Source organism: Barbus barbus (genome assembly GCF_936440315.1).
Source record: "Barbus barbus genome assembly, chromosome: 15".
Lineage (NCBI taxonomy): Eukaryota > Metazoa > Chordata > Actinopteri > Cypriniformes > Cyprinidae > Barbus > Barbus barbus.
Genome location: NC_136743.1, coordinates 31696657 through 31724558, shown reverse-complemented (window position 1 = coordinate 31724558; position 27902 = coordinate 31696657). Strand labels below are relative to the sequence as shown.

Sequence of the window (27902 nt, the reverse complement as noted above, 5' to 3'; positions counted from 1 at the left end):
CATATACAGGGGGTAGTTGGTGATTTTCATCATATACAGGGGGTAGTTGGTGATTTTCACCATATACAGGGGGTAGTTGGTGATTTTCATCATATACAGGGGGTAGTTGGTGATTTTCATCATATACAGGGGGTAGTTGGTGATTTTCACCATATACAGGGGGTAGTTGGTGATTTTCATCATATACAGGGGGTAGTTGGTGATTTTCATCATATACAGGGGGTAGTTGGTGATTTTCATCATATACAGGGGGTAGTTGGGGGTTTTCTCCATATACAGGGGGTAGTTGGGGGTTTTCATCATATACAGGGGGTAGTTGGTGATTTTCATCATATACAGGGGGTAGTTGGTGATTTTCACCATATACAGGGGGTAGTTGGTGATTTTCATCATATACAGGGGGTAGTTGGTGATTTTCACCATATACAGGGGGTAGTTGGTGATTTTCATCATATACAGGGGGTAGTTGGTGATTTTCATCATATACAGGGGGTAGTTGGTGATTTTCATCATATACAGGGGGTAGTTGGTGATTTTCATCATATACAGGGGGTAGTTGGTGATTTTCTCCATATACAGGGGGTAGTTGGTGATTTTCATCATATACAGGGGGTAGTTGGTGATTTTCATCATATACAGGGGGTAGTTGGTGATTTCCACCATATACAGGGGGTAGTTGGTGATTTTCCTGTCTGGGAAACTGATGTTTATTATTGAATTAAAAACAGTCCTTATCAGCCTCTGCTGGCACTCACTGGTACTCTGTCAAAGTGGGTGTGTTTGGGAGTTTAGGGGCTTTCCTGTTTTATAAAGCTTTTTGACAGATTTCCCAGATTCAGCTGCCATTATCAAGAGACATGGCCGAGGAGCCGGGGACTGGAGCTGGTAAGAGTCTGTTCAGCTTTTCTCTGGTGAACCATTCCAGTGATTTTACTCTCATTACATATTCAGCAGCAAATCAGAGATGCTGTCATGGCAACCAGACACATCTTACGCAAATTAATGTCTGCGCCTCGTGTATTTGTGCCGAGCTAAACTAACACAATCTCAAAGTAGCTTTTATTAAACAAATGAACGCGTGAAAGCGCTTGTGAAGCTCAACAGGCAAGCAGTTTATTATTATCAGATGAGATTGCAGGAGGCATTAGTGGATTTGATTTATTCTCAAAATAACAATTCAAAACGTGCTGAAATAACTAAACTACACACATATTGACTTTAGAGTTGAAAATATTGTTTATTTAAAAAGATAAGCTGATATATTTATTAAAATCTCAGTTTCACTTTCATTAGGACATTCTCAGTTTTAATTGTGATTTATTTATTTTTTTGCTACAATGTAAATTCTAAACAATCGTTTGTTAAAAAATTAAAAAACAACCAAAATTAAAATCAGCATTATTATGATTGGAATTTAAAAGTGAAACACGTATTATATAATAGAGCATTTAAACATCTTCCTCTGTTCACAACACTTAATGCCTCTCTGAACAGTAGATGTCAGGAAAACACAAACTAAAATTCAGCTCCTACTTGTATCGTTTAATTTACTTTACTTTCATACCTAAAGAAATGTTCAACTAATGTTACATGTTACACACACTTTAATGGTTTGTTTGTGCTCAGTGTTGAACTGTATGTATAATGCACTGTTGGTTTACTACAGTTTGTGAATGAGTGTATTAATCCTCCACTCACTCATTCACTCACTCACTCACTCATTCACTCACTCACTCATTCATTCACTCTCTCACTCACTCATTCACTCATTCACTCATTCACACACTCTCTCACTCACTCACTCACTCACTCATTCATTCACTCTCTCACTCACTCATTCACACACTCTCTCACTCTCTCACTCATTCACTCACTCACTCACTCACACATTCACTCTCTCACTCACTCATTCACACACTCACTCACTCTCTCACTCACTCATTCACTCACTCACTCATTCACTCATTCACTCATTCACACACTCTCTCACTCACTCACTCACTCACTCACTCATTCATTCACTCTCTCACTCACTCATTCACACACTCTCTCACTTTCTCACTCATTCACTCACTCACTCACTCACTCATTCACTCTCTCACTCACTCATTCACTCACTCACTCACTCACTCACTCATTCACACATTCTCTCACTCACTCATTCACTCACTCACTCAATCATTCACTCTCTCACTCACTCATTCACTCACTCATTCACTCACTCACTCATTCACTCATTCACACACTCTCTCACTCTCTCACTCACTCACTCACTCACTCACTCATTCATTCACTCTCTCACTCACTCATTCACACACTCACTCACTCACTCACTCATTCACTCACTCACTCACTCATTCACAAACTCTCTCACTCTCTCACTCATTCACTCACTCACTCACTCACTCATTCACTCTCTCACTCACTCATTCACTCACTCATTCACTCACTCACTCACTCACTCACTCACACACTCTCTCACTCTCTCACTCATTCACTCACTCACTCATTCATTCACTCTCTCACTCACTCATTCACACACTCACTCACTCACTCATTCACACACTCTCTCACTCTCTCACTCATTCACTCATTCACACACTCTCTCACTCACTCATTCACTCACTCACTCATTCATTCACTCTCTCACTCACTCATTCACACACTCACTCACTCACTCACTCATTCACTCACTCACTCACTCACTCATTCACACACTCTCTCACTCTCTCACTCATTCACTCACTCACTCTCTCACTCATTCATTCACACACACACACTCACTCACTCATTCACACACTCACTCACTCACTCACTCATTCACTCACTCACTCATTCACACACTCTCTCACTCTCTCACTCATTCACTCACTCACTCACTCACTCATTCACTCACTCACTCATTCATTCACTCTCTCACTCACTCATTCACTCACTCACTCATTCACTCATTCACTCACTCACTCATTCACACACTCACTCACTCTCTCACTCATTCACTCACTCACTCACTCATTCATTCACTCTCTCACTCACTCACTCACTCACTCACTGTCTCTCTCACTCACTGTCTCTCTCACTCGCTCACTCTCTCACTCGCTCGCTCGCTCGCTCAAGAAGGACAAATTTCCTTTATTTGAGTCGTTTCTACACTCTTGCAGGGATTTGTTGCACATTGTAAATATAATATATTATAAACAGTCCTTTATTGTCTTATATGAGCTAACAGTGTGTTGTCTGTGTGTCTTCTAAGCTACGACAGCAGACTACAGTGATTACTATGACATCTATAACTATGAGACTGAACCACCATGCGGTGATGTGAACACAAAGGCCTTCAGCAAGGTGCTCTTTCCCATCGTGTACAGCACAGTTTTGATTGTTGGTTTGCTGGGAAACGCTCTGGTCCTGTGGGTCCTGATCAGATCCCGTCACAGATGCAGTCTGACAGATGTGTGTTTGCTCAATCTGGCCGTCTCTGACCTGCTGTTTCTCGTCTCGCTCCCTGTTTGGGCTCACAGTGCCGTGAACCAGTGGGTTTTGGGGACATTCACGTGTCACACCATAACCGGTCTCTTCATGATGGGTCTCTACAGCAGCGTCTTCTTCATGGTCCTCATGACACTGGATCGCTACGCCATCATCGTCTACAAACACAGCATCTGTTCCAGAAAACGGCCTGCAAAAATGGCTCTGGCCTTATTTGTATGGATGTTCAGCCTGTTTGCATCCCTCCCTAATATTGTTTTTGCCAAAGTGAAAGAGAAGACCAACCTTAAAGCATCCTGTAGATCTGAATTTCCTGAAGGTGCAGCCTGGATGTCGTTTACGTATCTAAACATCCTGAGCTTGATTCTGCCTCTGATTATTATGAGCTTCTGCTTTTGCCGGATCCTCAGCAGAAAATCAGAAGGAAAGCACAGCATGGTCAGACTCCTCCTGGCTCTGCTGGCCGTTTATTTCTTCTTCTGGACTCCATACAACATCGTCACGTTCCTCGAGTTCCTGCAGACGAAGGGACACCTGCTTTCTTGCGAGTGGCACACTGATCTGACTCTTGCCAAGCAGTGTGTGGAAGCGATCGCATTAAGCCACTGCTGCCTGAATCCCATCATCTACGCCTGTGCTGGACAGAAGTTCAGAAGAGCCGTCCTTACAGTCCTGAAGGAGCAGCTTCCATCGTGCTTCAGCCAACACATAACCTGCTCTCCACAGTCACCTGAGAGCGGCTCTTCTGAATATTCCTCCACACTGATCGCTTAGAGACAACACATTCCTCCAGAGACGGCATTAGATTCTGACCGGCCCTGCGTTCAGTTGTCTTTGTTTTGTTTTTTGACAGTTTTGCTAATATTGATGTATATGTGAAGTAGGAGAAGGCAGAAGCTGAAGCTGTTGCAAAGATGCACATATTTTGCATGCATATCCCTCATATTTTAGATATGCAAATGATACAGAAATGAATGATTTCATCAACATTTTTAAATAAACTCACTGTTAGTATTTGCATCAAGCAGTGTTGGGGGTAACTCATTACAAGTAACGCTAGTTACGTAATCAGATTACTTTTTTAAAGTAACTAGTAAAGTAACACATTACTTTTTAATTTAGAGTTAAATCTCTGAGTTACTTTTTCGAATAAGTCACTCCAGTTCCTGGTGTTGCCATGTTGAGAGAAATCAGGAGTAAGTGCAGAGTGTTGTGTGTGAACATGATCTTACTGTAGTTCTAGACTAAATATCAACATGATCTTACTGTAGATCTAGACTAAATATCAACATGATCTTACTGTAGTTCTAGACTAAATATCTACATGATCTTACTGTAGTTCTAGACTAAATATCAACGTGATCTTACTGTAGTTCTAGACTAAATATCAACGTGATCTTACTGCAGTTCTAGACTAAATATCTACATGATCTTACTGTAGTTCTAGACTAAATATCAACATGATCTTACTGTAGTTCTAGACTAAATATCAACATGATCTTACTGTAGTTCTAGACTAAATATCAACATGATCTTACTGTAGTTCTAGACTAAATATCAACATGATCTTACTGTAGTTCTAGACTAAATATCAACATGATCTTACTGTAGTTCTAGACTAAATATCTACATGATCTTACTGTAGTTCTAGACTAAATATCTACATGATCTTACTGTAGTTCTAGACTAAATATCATCATCATCTTACTGTAGTTCTAGACTAAATATCAACATGATCTTACTGTAGTTCCAGACTAAATATCTACATGATCTTACTGTAGTTCTAGACTAAATATCAACATGATCTTACTGTAGTTCTAGACTAAATATCAACATGATCTTACTGTAGTTCTAGACTAAATATCAACATGATCTTACTGTAGTTCTAGACTAAATATCTACATGATCTTACTGTAGTTCTAGACTAAATATCAACGTGATCTTACTGTAGTTCTAGACTAAATATCTACATGATCTTACTGTAGTTCTAGACTAAATATCAACGTGATCTTACTGTAGTTCTAGACTAAATATCAACGTGATCTTACTGTAGTTCTAGACTAAATATCTACATGATCTTACTGTAGTTCTAGACTAAATATCAACATGATCTTACTGTAGTTCTAGACTAAATATCAACATGATCTTACTGTAGTTCTAGACTAATCTTACTGTAGTTCTAGACTAAATATCAACATGATCTTACTGTAGTTCTAGACTAAATATCAACATGATCTTACTGTAGTTCTAGACTAAATATCTACATGATCTTACTGTAGTTCTAGACTAAATATCATCATGATCTTACTGTAGTTCTAGACTAAATATCAACATGATCTTACTGTAGTTCTAGACTAAATATCAACATGATCTTACTGTAGTTCTAGACTAAATATCTACATGATCTTACTGTAGTTCTAGACTAAATATCATCATGATCTTACTGTAGTTTTAGAATAAATATCATCTCACCTGCACTAACATCAATAAAAACAGTCAAATGCGAACTCAGAATATTAATAATAAATGCGTATTCATTTCTCTTTTGGTGTGAAAGGGCTTTTACAAAAAGTAACTCAAAAGTAAAGTAACACATTACTTTCCATAAAAAGTAACTAAGTAACATAAGTTACTTTTTTAGGGAGTAATGCAATATTGTAATGCATTACTTTTAAAAGAAACTTTCCCAACGCTGGCATCAAGTGTTAAAAAAATGTGTTTTGAAGAAATACATGTAACTTGTATTCTGCATTTTGCTTTTTATTAAGATTTTTATGAAGTGGCTTTTAAATATGTGATTCATTACAATTCTTTGGCCTGGTGGTATTTATATATGCAAAAAGGTACAAAAGCTCTTACTGTGATGCTACCTGAATACCGTCCTTTGTACCTTATTTATCTCAAAATGCTGCATTTTCGCACCTTAAACCTACATATTAGTAGCTTTTGAAAGGGTACTGCCCCAGTAACAGCTTCTGTACCTTTGTTCTGAGAGTGTGTTCAAATTAATATACAGGAAAAAACACTTTCACGGTTATATTATCTCAAAACTATTTTTTATTTTTAAATCCGGTTACACTTTAATTTTAAGGTGACCTTGTTGCATATAATTATGCATTTAATTACTGAGTAATGTAAATGAACTACATGTACTTATACTATATGGTTAGGGTTTGGCTTTGGTTACTTGCATGTAATTATGCATAATGTATTGTTACTATAATAGTATGTAATATGTATAACAACGACACCTTAAAATAAAGTGTTGCCAAAAATCCTTCAGGTAGAATTCCTTGAAACGTGAAGGGAATTGAGACGTGTCTGTCCACATCTCTCTGTCAAACCTGGATCCACAGTCTCAAGAATGTGGTTCATAGACATTTATTTAACTATACTCCTACTGTCTGAGAGACTTCACTTTTTAAAGTCTCTTATTTTGACTTTAAGAGACTTGTTTGAAGTCATTTTCATAAGTTTTAGCAACAGAAAGTGTTTGAGGTTAATCATCACGTGACGTCTAGCCAAGTATAGGAACCTATACTCAGAATTAGTGCTCTGTATTTTACCCATCCAAGAGCACACACAGAAGTGAGTAGTGAAGAAACACAGACGAACACATATGTGGTTTATGGGGGACTCTCCATAGGCGTAATAGTTTTTCTTCCGTACAAACTGTGTGGTCTATATCACCCACCTAAATCTCCCCTTACACAAACCTGCAGGCATTTTTGGATTTAAAAAAAACACTGTTTAATATGTTTTGTAAGCCATTTGGTTTACATGGACACAGAACAAACGTGTTCATGTTGTAGTACCCATGTCATCATATACACCGGAACACACACACACACACACACTCAGGATGGAATGGACTGGAAATCTGGTTGCTTCGTCATACTTCATCGTGCTGATTAGGGGAAATATTGTGGGCAACCACTCGCCTGTGGCTCTGTTTGAGTTTCCGTTTGATTAAACTGAATCAGATGAACATCTAGACGACGTTATAACACTGTTGTGTCTATCACTGCCAGAAAACCAGGACTGTTTGGACAAATAATAAGTACAATATGATTAAAAGTAATTAAAATGAGAAAGAGAGACTTAATATGCTGCACAAATGACAACATCATATGAACACATACACAAGAACACATGGTCTTTTCCACTGTATTTTTTATGCACTGTAAGAGCAATGCAGCCATTTGTAGCTTGAATGTTTGTGGCTTCCAGTGTCATTCACTTTCCTTTATTTGATCTGTAAAAAAAGTCCCTTCTGCTGCTTGATATTGCAAACTGTAATTTGTTTTCAGATGATTTGAATGTGTTATAATCACAGGTATTCGTGTTGTTTGCTACACTAGTGTTATCCTTTTCCTGGTATAGTGACTAATGAATGGGCATTCTCTCACAATCACCGAAAGAGCTTTACTTCTGCCTTAAACAATAAAATAAGATGGATAGGCTAGTGAGAAAAAACAGGTCTTATAGTTCACCCAAAAATATCATCATTTATTCATGTAATATGACTTTCATGATTCTGTGGAACACAAAAGAAAATTCAAACGTTGAAGAAATGTTTTGTTCAATGAAAAAACAAAAGGTTTGTAACAACTTTGATTTGATCAACAAGGCTGAGTGAAGGATGAAACTTTCATTTTTGAGTGAGCTTTGCCTTTAAGATGAAATTCAGCAATATCCAAAGTGTGAGAGTCCAGGTAACAAACTTATAAAACATATGCTGAGAGCATTGTTTTAAAAGGTTTTTCCAGTTTTAACATTATTTAAAGGTTACAAAAACATTAGAACATTCTACTAACTTTATTTTCATCCAAAATATTTGAACATTTATATTAATTTACATTTATTCATTTAGCTGACGCTTTTATCCAAAGCGACTTACAATTGCTATATATGTCAGAGGTCGCACGCCTCTGGAGCAACTAGGGGTTAAGTGTCTTGCTCAGGGACACATTGGTGTCTCACAGTGGATTCGAACCCGGGTCTCTCACACCAAAGGCATGTGTCTTATCCACTGCGCCATCACCATTCTAAGAATGTCCAGTTTTCTCGTCATGATTAGAAAATTATTTGAAAGTTACACAAACATTTCTGCGTTCATGGAGTACAAATAACATCAAGAACATTTTGAGAATGTAGATCATTTTCTCTCAATGTTATGAGAACAAATATCACATAATAATAAAGTGAACATTCCATAAACATTAAGAACGTTTTGTCCTAAGATTTATATAACTTTTAAGATCATTAGTGACAGTTGTGAGAGTGTTTTCTGCTAGCTGGAGGATCTAATGTGGACTGGCACAGACACAGCCTCACTGTTATATAGAGACAGCTCCTCCAGCAGCGATGCATGTGATATACAAACTCAATTCAGTCCAAACACCAGCTCCAGAGCTTTCTGTCAGTCTGAAGCACAAGCTATAGCCACTGACAACGATCAATGGATTTAATGGAGTTCATCATCTGAGTTTTTGATATTTAAGAGTTTTGATAGCTGTGATTCAGTCTGCATAAAAATATCACGACAAGCTGGAGAAAGAGACATATTGTGGAAACCTTGATATCATAAGAAGCATCAGTTCCACTTTTATACTTTTCAGTTCCTGAAAACAGACTCGCTGCTGAAGGAGAAAACAGCACAGATGCTGTAAATTAGTGCGGGATGGCATGCGTTATATATAAAAACTGTCCTTGGACTTATTAATGTTCATTCAGTAGCCGTCACAGACTCACAGAATACACACGCACGCACACACACACTCTTGCTCTCTCTCAGACACACACACACACACTCACTCACTCATACACACACACACACACACACACACTCATACACGCACAGGTTTAAAATACAACAGTGTCTGGATTTATTCAGGATTCAACCGACTGCAGGCGTCTCCTGTCACATTAATCACTGGATCTGAGAGTGTTTGATAACACTGAACATGTCTCTTCCACCATCTCATCTCATCTCAACTCAACTCATCCCATCCCATCCTCATCCCATCCCATCCCATCCTCATCCTCATCCCATCCCATCCCATCCTCATCCTCATCCCATCCCATCCCATCCCATCTCATCCTCATCCCATCCCATCTCATCCTCATCCTCATCCTCATCCTCATCCCATCCCATCCCATCTCATCTCATCCCATCCCATCCCATCCCATCCCATCTCATCCTCATCCTCATCCCATCCCATCTCATCCCATCCCATCCCATCTCATCCTCATCCTCATCCCATCCCATCCCATCCCATCCCATCCTCATCCTCATCCTCATCCCATCCCATCCCATCTCATCCTCATCCCATCCCATCCCATCCCATCCCATCCCATCTCATCCTCATCCTCATCCCATCCCATCCCATCCCATCCCATCTCATCCTCATCCCATCCCATCCCATCCCATCTCATCTCATCCTCATCCTCATCCCATCCCATCCCATCCCATCCCATCCTCATCCCATCCCATCCCATCTCATCCCATCTCATCTCATCTCATCTCATCCCATCCCATCCCATCCCATCCCATCTCATCCTCATCCCATCCCATCTCATCTCATCTCATCTCATCTCATCCCATCCCATCCCATCCCATCTCATCCTCATACCATCCCATCCCATCCCATCCTCATCCCATCTCATCCTCATCCCATCCCATCCCATCCCATCCCATCCCATCCCATCTCATCTCAGCTCAGCTCAGCTCAGCTCACATCTGCTGAAGCGAGGAGGAGGAGGAATGAAGCCAGAGCTTCATCGGCAGACATTAAACAGCAGCTACAGCATTTTCTAGCCACTTTTACGGACACATTTGTTTAATAAAAACAAACCTTGTGCACTCCAGAAACAAAACAAGCCCTGAAAATGATGATGTTTTGTTTCCTGCATTTAATAAATGACACTTTCAATAAAATATTTGCAGCTGGTTTGTAGAAGGTGTTCTTGCACATGTGTTTGGGAAACAGTGAGACCCTGAAGCCGTCAGAATCAGAAAGAGCTTTCTTAGCAAGGATGCTTTACACCTCACTGAAGAACATCACGTCTGGGATCCAGAGCACACACAGAACACGGATCATACACACAATTAGTGCATATATACAAATACACTACATACTAAATAGACAGCAGACAATATATGTGCAGGTATGCTATATCAATTATGCAAAGGAATGTGAATAAGATATGATGCACAAAATAACTGTGTGTTATGAATAGTGATATTGCAGATGTTTGTATTGGACAGTATATGACATGCTTTTACTGCATCTGACTGTATTTAATTATCTAGAGCACAGAAACTAGTCTTCATGTGTTTCCTGTCTCGACACATTCAGTTAGGAGGAAGTAGGCTTGAATCATGTCATTTATTTAATATGGTCAATTCAAACACCTTCCTTCCTCACTAATAGAGTTTGTCCACTAGATGACAGTGAAACACTTCAGATCCGCGGACAACAACATCACTTCAGTCCACCGTCTTATGCATTTTTATATTCATTAAAAACAACATTCATCACCTGAAGCCCTCGCAACCGTCACAGATTATTAAAATAACAGCGCTCACTATCACTTTAAGCTTTAAATATACCCCAAAGAATGCATGACTTGTTGAATATAACTTTATCTAATATGAGAAATCTTGTGATGTGATCAACTTAGTGTTTGTAGTGTCAACTCACTGACGAACTGTTTTATAATTTATGAACATAAGCATGGATGAGCATGACTATGACGCACCAATAAAAACAAACGCCGCAGTGCATCTCGGGAAATGGAGTTTTGTGATAAAAATGCGCACGTCGGATTTCTTGCAGTTTTTTAATATTTCACATTGGAAAAATAAAGGATGACAGCGACTCGATTTTATAGACTCCCAGTGTGAATGTTCAGTTAAAGATACTAACATAAGCAGGGGTTTAATAAGTTTGAACGATCCACAATAGCAGTCTGAGGAATTACTGTTCTCGCGAGATTTAAGTGACGTCTTTTCCCTTATATTTATGTTTATAATGCAAAAAACAGTATACATACACGATAGAACATCACTAGAAAATACCAGGCTATAATAAAAACAACATTCCGCTCAGGGTTGCCAGGTTTGCACAATAAATCCTGTTTCTGTCCCTGGTCAAATTCGCCTTCCAGGGGCCAAATATCACCTTATTGGGGCCACTTCAACCCACGAACATGCAAATACATATCTCTGGAGAAATAAAGCCAGGCTAAGGCTGAATGGTGTACTGGACACGCACACATCAATATATTTACATTCAGTCCTTATATTTACATGCAGATGCTTTTATTCAAAGCCCCTTACAACTGAAGACAATAGAAGCAATCAAACCAACAAAAGAGCAACGATACACGAGTGCTGTAACACGCCTCAGCAAGGCTTTTACAATTATATAATCAATAAAAACTAAACAGAGAATAAAAAAAACAATAGAGCAGCTAGAGGCCTTTTTTTGCTTTTGTTAATTGTATAATAAATAAAAAGAAACAGATTAGAGAAAAGATTAGAGAAGCTACTGTTATTTATTTATTTCTTTTAAAGAGAAAAGGCAGTAAATGAATAGAGTGCAAGTCTAAAAGAGACAAGAATAGAATTAGAATAGAGAGTTCTAGAGTCAGAGGGTCAAATAAAGATGGAAGAGATGTGTTTTAGCCGAAATAGAGTAATTATAGCGTAAATATAATATAGTAAATATAGTGTCGTTTTTTTCACACTGTAGAAAAATAATTAATATTTTTTGCATTATTGTAAAGGGTCGGTGTAGACGTTAATCTAATTTAATAAGTGAAAAATGTAATTTATTGTTAGCTTCCGGTTTCAGCTGTATCCCTTTCAGCCACAAAGTAGCAGGAACACCGCGGACTTGGCAACACTTCCTCCGCTTTCGCTTCAGCGCTACTGCGCATGCGCATATCAACACAGCGTTTCCGGTCACAGCTGTATCCCTTCTCTCGCGCGTCTGGTTCTCGTGAGATTTGCATCGTTCGCTCTCAGACTCCATGATCTGCTGTCGAGCGGCGCGCCGCGATCGTACATGACGCCCCTCCGCGCATCGTATCCCCGCTCAGATGGACTAAAGAGCGATCCGCGAGGATGGAGAGCGTGAAACTGAAGAAAAGCGGCGCTCCGAGCGCGGCCTTGAGATCTGCGGCCGATGAAGAAGACGACGAAGGCCAGAGAGCGTCGAACCCGCGTCAGAACCGGAGCCCCGCCGAGCTGAGGAGGAGGAGGGTGAGGAGGCACGCGTCTCTGGACCGGCAGAGACACCGAGCCGCGGCTCCGCTGCAGCCGTGTGACCGGCAGTGGGTCCGCCAGGACCTGCGCCGCGGCTGCGTACACGTCCATGACCGGCTGACGGTGCGCTCGCTCCCGCCGCGGCTCGTGCTGTGCACCGGGGACTGCACCGCGGCAGAGATCGCGCAGCGCCTGAGCGGCAAACCGGGCTCGGTCCTGAGGCTGGCCGCCAAGACGGACGTGAACGGGAACTGCGACGGCGACCGGCTGCGGCTGCTGCTGCTGGAGAAGGAGCACCGGTTCCGGTACGACATCTACACCGAGCCTCAGGACGAGGACTCCGTCAAACGGTCCGCGGGCTCCGATGTGGAGAGCAACAGCGATCTGAGCTCCGGGGCCCGGCTCAGCCGGCACCGGGACTCGCTCAGCGACGACATGACCCTGGGCACCGACGCCTCGGCTCTCGAGGGCCTGGACACGTACGGCAGCTCCTCGGACGAGCTGGAGCTGGACTGTCCGGTAGCGGACGGAGCCGAGGCGGGTCCCGCCGGTGATTGGGACTCCGGTCCGGCGCTGTACGTTCAGCTGCACGGCGAGGCGGCCCGGCGCCTGGGGCCCGAGGAGAGGCCCCTGCAGATCCAGAACGACTTCCTGTTTAAACTGGGATTTAAGGACCCGTGGCGCGTGCAGGAGGAGGGCATGGACACCGAGCTCGGGTCGCTGCTGCGCTTCTACGCAGGTAATACTCGCTTCAGCAGGTGTTCTCCTCAGCCTCCAGACACCTGCAGTTTACAGCAAGCACGTTCTCTCCGTCTGCTGTGGGGTTGTAGGGTTGGGAATCAAAAATCAATTCCAGTTCTAGAATCGGATATTGTTGTAATATTAATTTCAGTTTCGTCGATCAGTTCCCGAGTGCGCATCTTTTGTTGTTTAGGTGGCGAAGTTGTTAAAAGCTGTTAAAAAGTATTTGTCTTTGAATCATTAATTCAAAAGCACTGATTCATCCAGTAATGAATCAAGTGAATCTTGAGCGAGTCATTGAATCATTCCATCAGGTTTTATTTAGTTGTCTAATAGTTTTCTTTGAAATTGTGAGAGAACTACAACCTCCGTTAATAAACCGTTGATCCAGAATCACGCGGCTCTATTTTGATCACAAGCAGCTCTTAATCGAGTCCAGTTCTGTAGCCTGCTCGGATGATTTATGCTCATGCTATTCAGCAAAAACAGACAGAACAAATATGTTTGATATCTGAATGTTTGACGGATCAAATTCGAGCGAGACCTTGTTGGTTGTGTGATATCGTCCCACAGGAGAAGTGTATGGTTTGTTATGATCGGACAATATTACTCTGAGATACAACTATCTGAAAATCTGGAATCTGAGGGAGCAAAAAAATCTAAATATTGAGAAAATCTCCTTTAAAGTTGTTCAAATGAAGTTCTTAGCAATGCATATTACTAATCAAAAATGAAGTTTTGATATATTTACAGTAATAAATCTACTAAATATCTTCATGGAACATGATCTTAATATCCTAATGATTTTTGTCATAAAAGAGAAATGTATAATTTTGATCCATACAATGTATTGTTGTCTATTGCTGCAGATATACCTGTGTTACTCATGACTGCTTTTGTGCTGCAGGGACACATTTGTCTCACATGCTTCTCCTAAATTTCCTGTGAAGGACACACATAAGGTGCTATAAAGTGAATGTGTGAAATATTTGAGTTCACAGAGAGACCCCTGAGGTGTATTTGAGATTCTGCCGGTCCAGAGCAGACGTTATCTCAGGATGATGGCCAGCAGAAGCAGTTTACACTGATATGAATCAACATTTCGTTTGTAATAGCAGTGGCTTTGCATTGCTCCTTATACAGTTTTTTTTTACTTTACAAGTAATACTCACCTACTTTACAAACACGTGCACGCAGAAGATTAGAGGAGAGAGATCGACTCGCTGTCAGTGCACGTGATGTAAGGGGCAAGCGGCTGATATATGGCTCGTGTTTGTCAATAACAGTGCAACAACCCTTTATTTATTTACTTTAGAAAGAACTTGACAAATTAATAACATATCAAGTTCACAGAAGTGTTTGCATATCTTGCAAACACATATAATACACATGCACGCAGAAGATTAGAGAGAGCTCAGCTCAGTTCAAGCGGCTGTTATACAGTGTGTTCATGTCCAAAGCAGTTCTACAACACTTTATTTATTTGCATTACAAATGAACAACCTTGCAAATTTTACTTTCAGAAGTGTTTACAAACTTTGCAAACACACAGAAAGCACACGCATGCAGAAGATTGGACATCAGATATCAGCTCGCTGTCTTGAGTTCACGTGACGTCAGAATCAAGCCGGTGTTAGACAGCATGTGCATGTCCAGAATAGTGCTACAATACTTTATTTGTTTACTTCAGAAAGAGTTATAAATGAATAACATTGCCAATTTTACTCAACAGAAGTGTGCAAACACACTGAATATATTTGCATGCAGAAGATTAGAGGTGAGAGATCTGAGTGCATGTGACGTCAGGGTCAAACGGTTGATATTTGGCATGTGCATGTCAAAAATAGTGCAACATCCCTTATATATTTCTTTACTTGCTTTAGAAAGAACTTGACAAATTAATAACCCATCTAGTGTTACTTTACAGAAGTGTTTACAAACACAGAGCACTGTGCATTCAGTACAGTTCACGTGAGAGATCGGTTCAGGTCCGAATCAAGCAGTTGTTTTACAGCATGTGCATGTCCAAAAGTACTTTAGAAAGAACTTGACAAATGAATATCATTGCTACTTTTGTTTAACAGAAGTGTTTGCAAACTGTACAGAGTACACATGCATGCAGAAGATTAGAGGTGAGAGAGCGGCTCACTGTCTGCATGTGCATGTCAAAAATAGTGCAACATCCCTTGAATTATTTACTTATTTCAAACAGACCTCGACAAATGAATAATCCTACATATTTTGCTTTGCATTAATGTTTATGCTCACACAGAACACGTGTGCGTTCAGTACCGTGTGCGTGAGAGACCGGCTCTGATGTCTCTGTACGGCCAGTGCATGTCAAACGTGAGCTCCAGTCGCTGTCTTTACAGCTTCAGAACAAGCATGCATTCACAATGATCCTCCGTCTTTATGTTCCCATGGATCTCTCTCTCTCTCGTCGCTGGTAATAAAACATGGCAGCGTTCTCTGCTCCCACGGATGCACATGACATGGCCTCAAAACCATTGTGAGCCGCTCTTGTTCCGGTCTGTTCATTATCATTGCAATGAAAGGCTGAATGCTGCTGGTGCAGTGGAGGGTGAAGAGAGAGGGCTCTGGATATTTAGATGCTGTTCAGCCGGCCTGTTCTTGGCTCGCGCTCTCTTTAGCGTCTCACGCCAGCGGCCAACAGTGGGCCGCAGGAAGCGCTTTCATTCACGCCGCTGAGAAAAACAGGGCTGTGAGGAATACGGATGGGGGGAGCAAGGGCTGTGGGATTCGTCGGGCCGAGCAGGAGTGGATCTTAGCAACTGTTGAAGCCGTTGTCTTAAAAACTGATTTAAGATGAGCTGCGGACACATTCAGGCTTTTACAGTGTGGATCAGATCCTGCTCTGAGGCTGATCTTATGAGGCCTGCTTTACTGCCTGATAAACGTGATCTAAACTGTGCTGATTCACACTCGGTCTCCTCATGTCTTCTGTCGTCCGATTGATAGTTTTATCCAGTAAAAGCTCTTTTAGTGTAATTGTACAAGCGTCCAGCTTCAGCGGCTGCTTCAGTGTCAAATCTTCTCTGATTTTGATCAAGTAAAGGTCAGAATAACTGCAGTCATATCTCCAGATGAACTCTTACTGGACTGAAGCAGCTCAGCTTTACTTGATTCTCCATCAATCATTTTCTAGATAAATCAGTGCGTCTCAAATCTGATCATCAGGATCTTTTGAGGAGCGTTTGTTTCCAGAAGCTTTACTTTCTCTGTTCCTCAGCGGAGGAATGATCTTCATCTCACATCTTCTGAGGAGCGTTTATTTCTTCATCTCTCAATCAGCATTGCATTATATGTTTGGATCATTTCCATCTCATCTTACTGAGACATATTACTGGAGATATAGAGCGACCGCTGATATATACATCATTTTATGTCAGTATCTGCTCTGCTGTTATAAAGATATGATTGATTTTCATTACAAGCAGCAGAATTTGCTCGGTTTGAGTCTCTGAATAAAACAGTTTTTCCTCCATATTCTCTCTGTATCAGACTATATGAGCCATAAAAGCCTGATGATCAAATATAATACTCGACGTAAAACATGTAAACTTCTTTTAGATTATTAGTGAAATATTTTGTTTAAAGGTACAGTAAACCGTTAGATTTCAAAAAAACATAGAATTTTATGTGAAAGCTTTTTGAGAAGGCTTTGGTAGTTCGGTGCCGTGGTTGATTGTGTATCTGCTCATTAGTGAAACTGAAATGCATGAACTTTTGCATAACGACTGTCTGATATGAAGCATGTTGAAGTGTGCTGGCATAGATGAGATAAGGTGCTAACTGTGAAATATTTAGCATTGTCTCTGACACGTTGTGCATGTTGAACGGTTAACTTTCACGCAGTACTGTAATGCAGTGTTAGCCCTGATGCTTTGGGAATCACTCACTAATTCTGTTGCTCAAGAACAGAGCTCTTCTGTCTGAGTGTTTGTGGTTGAGCGATTCTCTGGCGTTTCTCAGTGTTGGTCTGGCAGATGTGGTCTTGATTAAAGCCGCTGTGCTCATGTGAGCAGGATTAATGTCAGTCAGTCGTCTCCGCAGGGTTCGTGTGTGTTCTGCAGGCATGTGAAGTATGTACTCGGACGCTCCGGGAATGTCAGGCATGTCACTCTGAAGCGTGTTTCAAGACTCTGTAGACACAGTTGAAGACTTCATATCCTGCAGATTGTGTTATAAATAATATGATAAATGGCTTACTGTTATAGATTTTGATATGTAGCCTCAATGCTGGTCATTGTTTCTATTTGTTTATGGTAACATTTTTCAAGCTGCTATATGATATAAGATGTATATTTGATCATATATTTTGCTGTTTTTAAATTAAATTTTTAATCTGACTGATAAAGCAGGAACGCCGTGAGGATTTTTGCATGTGTTTTTTATTTTTTATAAATTACTTATCAGTAATAAACAACATTAATTCATGGATAATCAATTATTGCACACTGATTAAGAACAAATCAAAGTTATTAAAATGACTTCATATGATAAACATATCTAAACATTTTCATCAATTTGCTGCTGTTGAGATGTCAAGCCCTGAAGAAGACGAACACAAGGAAGAAAGACATGATGAAATATAAGAGTGGGAATCGTTAGTCACCTCACGATTCGATCCGATTCTGGGAGTCATTCCAGAACGATTCTTGATGTACTTTCCCCCGTTATTAATTAATTAGTTTGCCGACTTGAGAATGTTAAAATAGTTACATTTACATATCCTTACATAAGTAGTTAAGTACTTTTTAAAACAATTACAAATAAAAAAATAATTAAAACTGTTGTATGTTAAGAATTTTAAACTAATAGCCTATAACTTCAAAACATACTAGCAAATAATAAAGAGAGCATAGAAACATAACAAAAAACAAACAAAGAGTGCTTTCAGTATTTAAGATTATCTGAATGTTCTCCGTTCAAGAACTGAGTGATTTTTCTTCATCTTAACCTGCTAAAAAAACAACAACAGAAGCCCAATAGAAACCATCACAGAAATTCTTAATGGTTTCATTAAAATACCATTATAAACCATTAGCTTTTTCCAGTAAAACCATTACAAAATTCCTATTTGTAGTGTGTTTTGAGCGTCTCCCAATAGGATTTAACATCCCAGCAATAGAATCCATCACATACCAGTAGACACCGTTATAGCTTCCATTAAACCAATACAATTCCCATCAGAACCATTCAATCCATTATATTTCTGTTGTGTTTTGGGCAGGGGTCTGTTGTTATTCAGCAGGGCTGTTTTTTACTGTGACATCATAGACAGCGCGAGGTCTATTAAACTGCATTCACGCACGGATCTCTTTTGAAATATAAGAAGTAATGTGGTTTGTCCTGTCTGTTTAATCCCTGAAGACATAACTGGCTGTTTACATTAGTTTAGCATCATAAAACCATTTTGAGACGCAAATACAGTAAACCACGGAGTCGCGCACAGCCGCATGCGCGAGAGAAAGCAGGCTTCTGTTAGTGAGGTTCATATTTTAAATATATAAGTCCACTGCATTCCAAACCAATAAATTATGACTTCATAGAGCAAGGAAAATACCGACGGGCGAGACCGCACACTGCAAGTGTAACATCAAACACAGCATCCTGTGCAATCAAGCCGTGGATGTCGCTGTAATTCACTTCAACCTTTCTGGACTTTATGAAAGATTATTTAACAGAAGGTTTGAGTGGTGTGTGTGTGTGTGTGTGTGTGTGTGTGTGTGAGAGGAATTGGAAGCAAGCAGAATACGGGTGTTTCTGGAGCAAGCTCAGCGTCATCATCGCACATCTGCTTAAAAACTAAGCTCAGAATCGATCCAGAATCGTTGGAGAGAAGGCATCGATGGATCAATTTTTCTTTCTCCCACCCACCCCTAATGAAATATGAATGTGTTTTGCGTTGCTCAGGCTCTGCTGCTTGAACAAACATTTACTCTGTAGCTGTGATGAGGCTCTAAACCCAGTTTTCACTCATAAATCCAGTCAAGATGAATATAATATAGGCCTATACTTTACAATAAGGTCTCTTCCGTTACCATTAGTAGACATGAGCTATCAATTTTCTATGAAATTTCAGCCTTTACAAATGCATTATTTAAATCAAAATTGACGTTAATATTATAAACTAAAGATGAGCAGTTGTGTTTTTATCTAAACTAACGTGAAAGTTTAATAAACACTGTAACACATGTACTGCTGGTTGTTAGTTAATAACGCATTAACTAATGTTAACTAATGGGGCCTGTTGTGAAGCGTATTATAATATCTGCTTTGACTTTTGTTGTTGTTGAGTCCATGTTCTTTAATTTCTGTTTTACTTTATGCAGCATTCATAAGTGTTTTAGAGAAACCCTCCAGCCGTTATTTATTTTGGTGGAAGAAGAAAGTAGTTGAATATGATCTTCCTCCTAAATCTGGTGAAGGACAGTCATCTGCTCCGTGATGTTGTTAGATTAGTATAATAGCTAGCAGTGGTTAGAAATGTTTGCGATGGCATGAATGAAGCTAAAGTGAATGTGGAGCTCTTGTGAGGGAGAGGCAGAATCAGTGATGAAATAAAACAGCTATTTATTTTGTAAGCTCTCTGGTTTTGCTGCTGTGTCGTCCTCAGAGCGGTGTTATGAGTGTGAAGCACGAGGTTTGGGCTTGCTCTCTCTGTCTGTCATTCAGCTCTTTATCTCCGTCACGCGTCCGGTGTTCTGCATGCGTTCATGAGTCAGTACAGTAGACACGTGGCACGTTTACAGTGTCTCAGAGCAAAAGGTTTGCTCTGTGAACGCAATAATTAGCATTTTGACTAATAAGCTCTGTATTCTTACAGAGGAAACATGAAAATAATCAGAAGGAAAACAATGCAGCGGGCTGAAAAGAGCTACTCTATAAATAATTATATCTCATCACATTAATATACCAAACATTATTGTCCTGACTTCTGATAATAGAAGCTCATGCGGTCAAAATGATGGATAAGGATTATTTGTGCAGCTTTATGATTTGAAAGTATTTGTTGCAGTCTTGTGTGGAAGAGCGTCCCATAATGTAGAACACAGTAGGCTCGTTAGGAGAAAGGTGGATGCTGAAACTTTTGAAATGTGTCTGTAATATTTAATCATGTTTATTTCAGTTTTAGTTTTGGTATTTTATTACATCAATGTAAACTAAATAAAGCTGAGAAATGCTGTGTTGTAAATGCAGTAAGTGTTCTTTAACGAGTGTGTTTGTTTGCCGGAGCGCTGCAGTCGTTCAGGGCGGTGTGTGGAGCTGGATGGAGATGAGATTTCAGGAGATTCAGCATTAGTGTCTGTGTGCTGAGCCCACCGTCTCTTCTCCGCCAGAAACGTTAGAGGACACCACGACAAAGTCTCTGCGTCTCAATGTGTCATCAGCATATATGAGTGTGTGTGTGTGTGTGTGTGTCTCTGTACTGAACCTGCGACTTGCATCAGCCATCAGTGATTAATCAGTTTACTGAAACTAAAGTACAAAAATAGTAGAAAACAGTAGAGCATGGCGCTAGCAACGCCAAGGTCATGGGTTCGATTCCCAGGGAAAGCAAGAGCTGGTAAAATGTAAAAAAAAAACTGTTACTTGAATGCAATGTGAGTCGCTTTGGATAAAAGCTTCTGCTAAATGCATAAATGTACATGTAAATTTATTTGAAATCCACTAAATATCTGGTTTTTGATACTACTGCTTCTTTTGAAGGCAGTCTGTTTATGACACGGGGCTATGAATATGGCACTCGACGCATCTTCCTGCATCATTTGTGCTGTTAAAGATATACAGTTACACTCGTGGTCAGTCTGGCACTGCTTGGTTTAGATGAGGCTTTTTTATATGTGTTTATAAGTAAATACTCCACAGAAGTGCCACCTAGACTCCAAGAACATTACAAATATAATACAAATCCAGTAGTTGATTACTGTGAGTGGATAGTTAATATGATTCTCTACACCTGTGTGATCTTCATACCTTCACAAAACATGATTCAAACACACTGGGACCTCATGATAAATCTAAGTGTGGTTAGTGGAGAGCGGAGATCTGCGTGTATACATGTGATTCAACTGAACGGATCATTTCTGAGCCGCTGTTATTTTTAGAGGCTTTGCTCATCTATAGTATGTCATTCCCTGTCACGTTACGGCATTCGTCAGATGTGATTATGATGCATGTGATTTATGATGCATGTGAATGCACTCTTGTTAGGATGTTTGCACATGTGATGCTCTAAATAAAGAGCGATGCTTTCTATCTGAGGGGTTTGTTCAGGGACGTGTGCACACTATTAACAGAGCCGGTTAATGCCAGAGAATTCAGAAGATTAAATCTTTCATTATAAATTATTTAATTAGTTGTATATTAAAGCAGTTGAATTAAAAACACATAGAAAAATATTGCCTTAGGCCTGTCATTCAGACCGTCTCTCCACCAGAGCACAACACCTCAGAACACTTTTACACTACTTTTCTGACGTTTATAGGCCTCATGTTTTACCATGATTTGACTCATCTTGATTTCGACTTTTCACCTAATAATAATCCACATTTTGGGTGTTCCTCACCAAACCCTACTGTATGTGCTCAGAATATACACATTAACATGCATAGGGTTATTTTATGACACGTTTGCATCCCTTTTTTGAAAGCTCAAAGGAGGTCACCATTCACTGCCATCAAATAGATAAGCGTGCACAGGATTGTTTGTTGTTGTTTCTCCTTTTGTGTTCCGCAAAAAAGAAAGAAATAATCTGTATTTCCTTAAAACAACATCAGAGTAAGAAAATAATCAGGCCTACTGAATTTCCATGTGTGCACTTTCCCGTAGATGTGAATGGATAAATAAAGTCCACGCAGATGAAAGCCGTTGTTTGCTAATAATCGGGATGTATGGCAGTGTTTCACTGGGGTATTCATTCATTTTGTGCATTTATCACCCATGATTTATTCTAATGTTTGGCATGTGTAGCACTTGTTCATGCTTTTATCAGCAGCTGTCTGTTCTCTGCCAGCTTATTTCCAAAGCTGTGTGATTTATTATTATTATTTTTATTTTTTAATTGGCTGATTCTATTGGTTAATGTTAACTGCAGTTGTGTCTCTCTTCTGTCATTCTACACGTAATTGAATTGATACAGTCATGTTTTGTTATATTGGATGACATTATCTTGGCTAGTAGCTAGGATGTAGAGCATCACACTGATAATCTCATTCTTCCTCGTGTTCAAACTGTGAAACCTGATTATTTGGACTACTCGTTTTACTTTTTTATCTACTGTTTGGTTGCAATCATGATTCCTCCGATAAGAACTTTTTTTGACTAGTCATTTCAAATACTCATCAAGATATCTAAAATCTCTCATGAAAGTTTCCTTTCAAAAAAAAAAAAGAGAAGATGGTGAGATTATGTAATGCATCTGTGGTGGTGCGATGAGCTCTTCCAGAACGTGTCACTCACGGTCATGAGCCTTTTACACTCCTGAAAGAAATGATTCAGGAGTTTTTAGCCCCAATATGTCATGCAGGCGGTTTCTCCAGTGCATTAGACCGCACGAGCTGAGCGTGGACAAATATAGCCTGGACACACACCCTCTTCTGCTTTGTGCCGGATACCCAGAGGACTGCATCTGCCTGACCGCTCAAAACAGGATGAGGTGTTTAAAAACAGATCCTGAGTCAAACATCGGACAGACCGCTCACCCTCGACCACTGGCGTCTGTCCCAGGAGTCACCTGTAGGGCTGGGACACCGTCACGGGTCTACATGCTATAGCCTAAATTAGAGTTTATTACACTGTAACATACTGTACATTTGTTTCTCAATGGCCAATATAAACTAAATTCTAAATTCCACTCTACTAGTACTGACTGCTGAGTCCTGAATTCTCTTAATAATATACTGACTACTGAATTGTGTAATTTACTAGTACAACAGCTGAATTCTATTCTTTATTTGTACCGACTATTCTATTCTTTACTAGTACCTACTACCTAGTTGAATTCTGTTTTTTTTTGGTAGTATTGACCATTGAATTCTGCACTTTACTAGGGCTGACTACTGAATTCTGCTCTCTTAGTACCAACAGTTGAGTTGTTTTTTTTGTAGTACTAACTGCTGAATTCTGCCTTTTATTAGTAGTAGTAGTTATTCTGTTCTTTACTAGTACCAACTTCTGAATTCTATTAATTAGTAGTACTGACTGCTGAATTCTGTTCGTTACTAGTGCTGACTGCTGCATTCTAAACTTTACTAGTTCTTCTGTTGAAATCTCCTATTTACTAGTACTAGCTGCTAAAGTTTTCTCTTAAATCGTTCTTACTCCTGAATTATTCTTTTTACTACTACTACTGACTGCTGAACTCCGCTTTGTACCGCCATTACCAGGGAAACCGCTATACTTCTCCCGCTCCAGCAGCGCCTCCTGCTGGCAGAGAATGAACTTGCATTTGCAGGTCTGTGGGAAACTGTTTTCTGTCAGCAAACATAAAAAAATATGCTTCAGAACTATTTTGAGAAGGTGCTTAAGTTTTGAGCCATGTGTTATTAATATGAGTTAGGCTTCTACTACTATTACTATCTTGTACCCTGCAATAAACATTTACACAAACTCTCTTTTATGAGATGAAGGGGAAAAAAATCAGCATCATATATCGGCCATCAGCTGCCCTGGTTTCTAAATATCGGTATCGGCATGGACCATGAACAAAACCCATATCGGACGACCTCTACTGCTGAATTCTGCTCTTTATTAGCACTGACTATTAAAGTATGCTTTTTTTGGTAGTACTGCTCTTTACTCATCCCACTTACAGTGGCATGGCTGATGGACTAATTCAAGCCTGTGAACAGCCAGACAATTCAATGCAGAAAACTCAAATTCTGTTATTTGAGCCTCACTTTGACTTGGTAAATTGGTTAATAGCTAATCAAATGTGATGGTGTGACTTAAGCGGGATAGCCGTGTAGCGTAATGTGCTCATGGTTCAGGGTGTATGACATTCAGAGAAGATCTCTCACGCAGGAAAGGCTGTGGTTTCCTCTCTGAGGATCAAGCCCCGGGGAAAGAGCACAACATGCATAAATCATGCTTAAGATCCATGTGAGATCTTTCTGTGTGCCAGTCTGTCTACAGTGTCAATATTTGTAAACTGCTATTCTTATTTCTGTTTCTTTTACTCTAACAGATCACTGCATAACACGAGATAACACTGTAACTGATCGTTTGTGAAGAACAGCTTCAGACCTGCTGGTGTTGTTTGTGAATCAGGTTGTGTGTCATCATATTAAACCTGTGCCGATGGTCGTGTAAAGTGGGCTGCAGTGCTCCATGCGGTGTACCGTGGGGTCCTGACCCACATGCTGCTGCTTTTGGGTCAGATCTGGCTTGCTCTGTCTTAGAAGTGAAAGCAGAAATGTTGCTGCATAGTTAGTCAGCTGAGATCTCTGAGATGCATGAGAGAACCACATCTCACCCTTCAGTGCAGGACAAATACAGCGCATGAGTCATTAAGATAGTGATGTGAAAGAATATGTATTATAACCAGGAGAGATTACTGACAAATCAACCCGGTTTTGATTAAATTAGAGTTTATGGCAGAAAATCTTGTACATCTGTTTCTCAATGGTGAATGTAAACTCACTCCAAATAGCCTAGAGCACTGCTGAATTATTCGAAGCATTCAGACATGTGAATCCGGATTCTGATCGGTTACTGACTAGCCTAATTCTTCTTCACCAGTACTGATTGCTGAATTCTGCTTTATAATAGTACTGACTGCTGAATTTGGCTCTTTCTTCTCTAGTTCTGCCTTCTGAATTCTACTCTTTACTATACTGGTCTCAAACTCAATTCCTCCAACCAGCTCCAAATCACACCTGCTTGGAAGTTTCTAGTGATCCTAAATACCTTGAGTAGCTGGATCAGATGAGTTTGATTAGTGTTGGATCTGAACTCTGCAAAGCTGTGACCCTCCAGGAATTGTGTTTGAGACCAATGCTTTACTTTTAATAATGGTGAATTCCACTCTTTACTAGTACTGACTGCTGAATTCTGTTGTTTACTAGTACTGACTGCTGAACTCCACTCTCCATTCTCTAGTACTGACTGCTGAATTGCATGTGCCGGAGGCATTTTCTAGCGTGGAACATAGTCATTTCCAGTAGAGAGCAGTGCAAACAGCAGGTGTGAACGGAGATCCACTTCTGAAGCTGCATTGGATGTGTTGACAGTAGGAGTGGATTGGGGAAGTCACTCGTGTTTTTCTCTGTTTTGCAGGAAAACCTCACAGCATCGAGAGCTCCGAGCGCATCCAGCTCTCTGGAACATATAACGTAAGGAAAGGAAAGCTGCAGCTGCCGGTGAACCGCTGGAGTCGACGGCAGGTGATTTTATGTGGCACTTGTCTGATGGTGTCCTCAGTGAAGGCCAGCCATACGGGCAAGATGCACATCCTGCCACTGATCGGAGGAAAGGTAATCAACTCACATTGTTACCAATCAAAAATGAAGTTTTGATATATTTACGGTAGGAAATTTGCTAAATATCTTCATGGAACATGATCTTAATATCCTAATGATTTTTGGCATAAAAGAGAAATGTATAATTTTGATCCATACAATGTATTGTTGGCTATTGCTACAGATATTACCCCAGCGACTTAAGACTGGTTTTGTGCTGCAGGGTCACACATATGACATTTATCCTGGTTACTTTACCAGCGAGCGCAGTGAGAGGACAGGCATAGTGGACATTGCTTAGTGAGGTGTAAAGTTTTATGGTGGTTATGAGAGTTGATGAAGTGCTAAACAAACAGAGTGTGTTTCATAGTCTCTCAGTGTTTATTTCTGTTCTAGACTGCTAGACTAAATATTGAGTGCTGTGTGCCATGTCAGCCATCACAGCTGATCTAAACAGACCTGTGACGCTGATGAATGCTCATCACTGTGTGTGTGTGTGTGTGTGTGTGTGTTCAGGTGGAAGAGGTGAAGAAGCACAGTCACTGTTTGGCCTTCAGCTCGGCGGGACCTCAGAGTCAGACCTACTACATCAGCTTCGACAGCTTCACCGAACACCTGCGCTGGCACCGGCAGGCGGCAAAGGTGAGTGTGTGTGTGTGATGTCCTTTGGACCTTGAACCTGTACAGATAAGACGAGCTGACACACTAGAGCTGATCTAAACCTCACTAGAGAATGCCTTTATTAACGAGTACTATGATGGTACTGTGGTATAGTGACTGAATCTGCTTCTGATACACACCAGGATCCTGAATTATTACCACATGCATGTATAAAATACAGTGTTCTTCAAGAAATACTGTTTTCCATCATGTAGATGTCCAAAAATAATATTTAATGATTCCTATTAAAGCAACTGTATCTAAATTAAGTGTTTTGGTAAAAAATGAATTTCAGTAATTGATATAATTAGTATTAAGCCCTGTTGCCCTACGGACTGATTAGTAATCCCGTGCGAATAGGGCTTTAGTGAGTAAAAGTGGTTACCTGTGAACATTTTCTACTTAAATATAGGGCAGCGATGATGAATCAATGCAGAATCGATTGGCGCTTTGCTTCGGAGGTTTTCCGAATGCATGGTGATTCTCTCTGGAGTGGATTCTGAGAGTACTTTTGAACAGCAGGTGGTGCTAAATGCTTCAGAAACAGCTGTACTCTGCTTGTTTCCAAATCCCAAAAGATTACAGACTCAGCCGAACACACAAGTGCTCTTCAGCGCTCTTCTTCATCAGTATCTGAGTGTGTGGATAAACACTAGAGTAGAGCACCATCTGCTGTTAAAATATAAGCTCAGAATCCATTCCAGAGAATCGAGATGCGTTCGGAAGAATCGATGCTGAATCATATCTCAATTCATGATGCATTGATTTATTTTCCCAGTCCTATTTAAATATTGAAATCCTCAAATTGTCATTGTGTCAGGAACAGATGTGAATGTGGAGTCTGAAACGCAGCCGTCCTGTGGATGTTTGTCAAACATTTATATTGTGATCATGTGACTCGACTCTCGCCGCACGCTGAACTTTGCCCAGTGTGGTCTTTCTGGACGTTAACTTACACTTGTCCACTGATGTTAGTCCGGTCCAGCTCTGGCGTACTGTAAGGGCTGGTGGGAAATACACTCCAGTGTGTTCCGGCAGAAGTGCAGACGTTATAAATCAGTGTGTGTTTTAGAGTCTGACCTCACACTTCACACTGCAGAGGCTCTAAACGCAGCTGTTCAGATTCTCCACCGCTTCACTGCTCTGATCTACATTTGCCCTGAAAACGACACCATCGTCCCATCACGCTGTGTGTGTGTGGGTGTGTGTGTGTGTGTGTGTGTGTGTGTGTGTGTGAAAGCCCTAGTTGGGAG

At 40.4% G+C, this 27902-nt stretch overlaps 2 protein-coding genes across 3 annotated transcripts in view; both read left to right on the top strand.

The window, feature by feature from the left end:
- The first annotated feature begins 850 nt into the window (after window positions 1–850).
- LOC306881404 (C-C chemokine receptor type 5-like) lies at window positions 851–5371 on the top strand. The gene is made up of 2 exons (XM_079435498.1): window positions 851–885; window positions 3254–5371. Exons 1-2 carry the CDS (start codon window positions 858–860, stop codon window positions 4261–4263), a joined length of 1038 nt encoding a protein of 345 aa, XP_079291624.1. The 5' UTR covers window positions 851–857; the 3' UTR covers window positions 4264–5371.
- A 7143-nt stretch (window positions 5372–12514) lies between these two features.
- LOC306881374 (PH domain leucine-rich repeat-containing protein phosphatase 1-like) overlaps window positions 12515–27902 on the top strand; it is a 33613-nt gene continuing 18225 nt past the window's right edge. For both annotated transcript variants that reach the window (XM_079435457.1, XM_079435456.1), the window contains exons 1-3: window positions 12515–13502; window positions 25808–26004; window positions 26506–26631. In XM_079435457.1, coding sequence (XP_079291583.1) covers window positions 12623–13502; window positions 25808–26004; window positions 26506–26631 — 1203 coding nt within the window. In that variant the 5' untranslated portion in view covers window positions 12515–12622. The remainder of the gene's footprint in view (window positions 13503–25807; window positions 26005–26505; window positions 26632–27902) is intronic.

Bases quoted from the DNA above. Each gene is read 5' to 3' on its own strand.
- LOC306881404 (XM_079435498.1), top strand. From the start codon at position 858: ATGGCCGAGGAGCCGGGGACTGGAGCTG. The intron at 886-3,253 runs GTAAGAGTCTGT...GTGTCTTCTAAG, and splicing joins GGAGCCGGGGACTGGAGCTG to CTACGACAGCAGACTACAGT.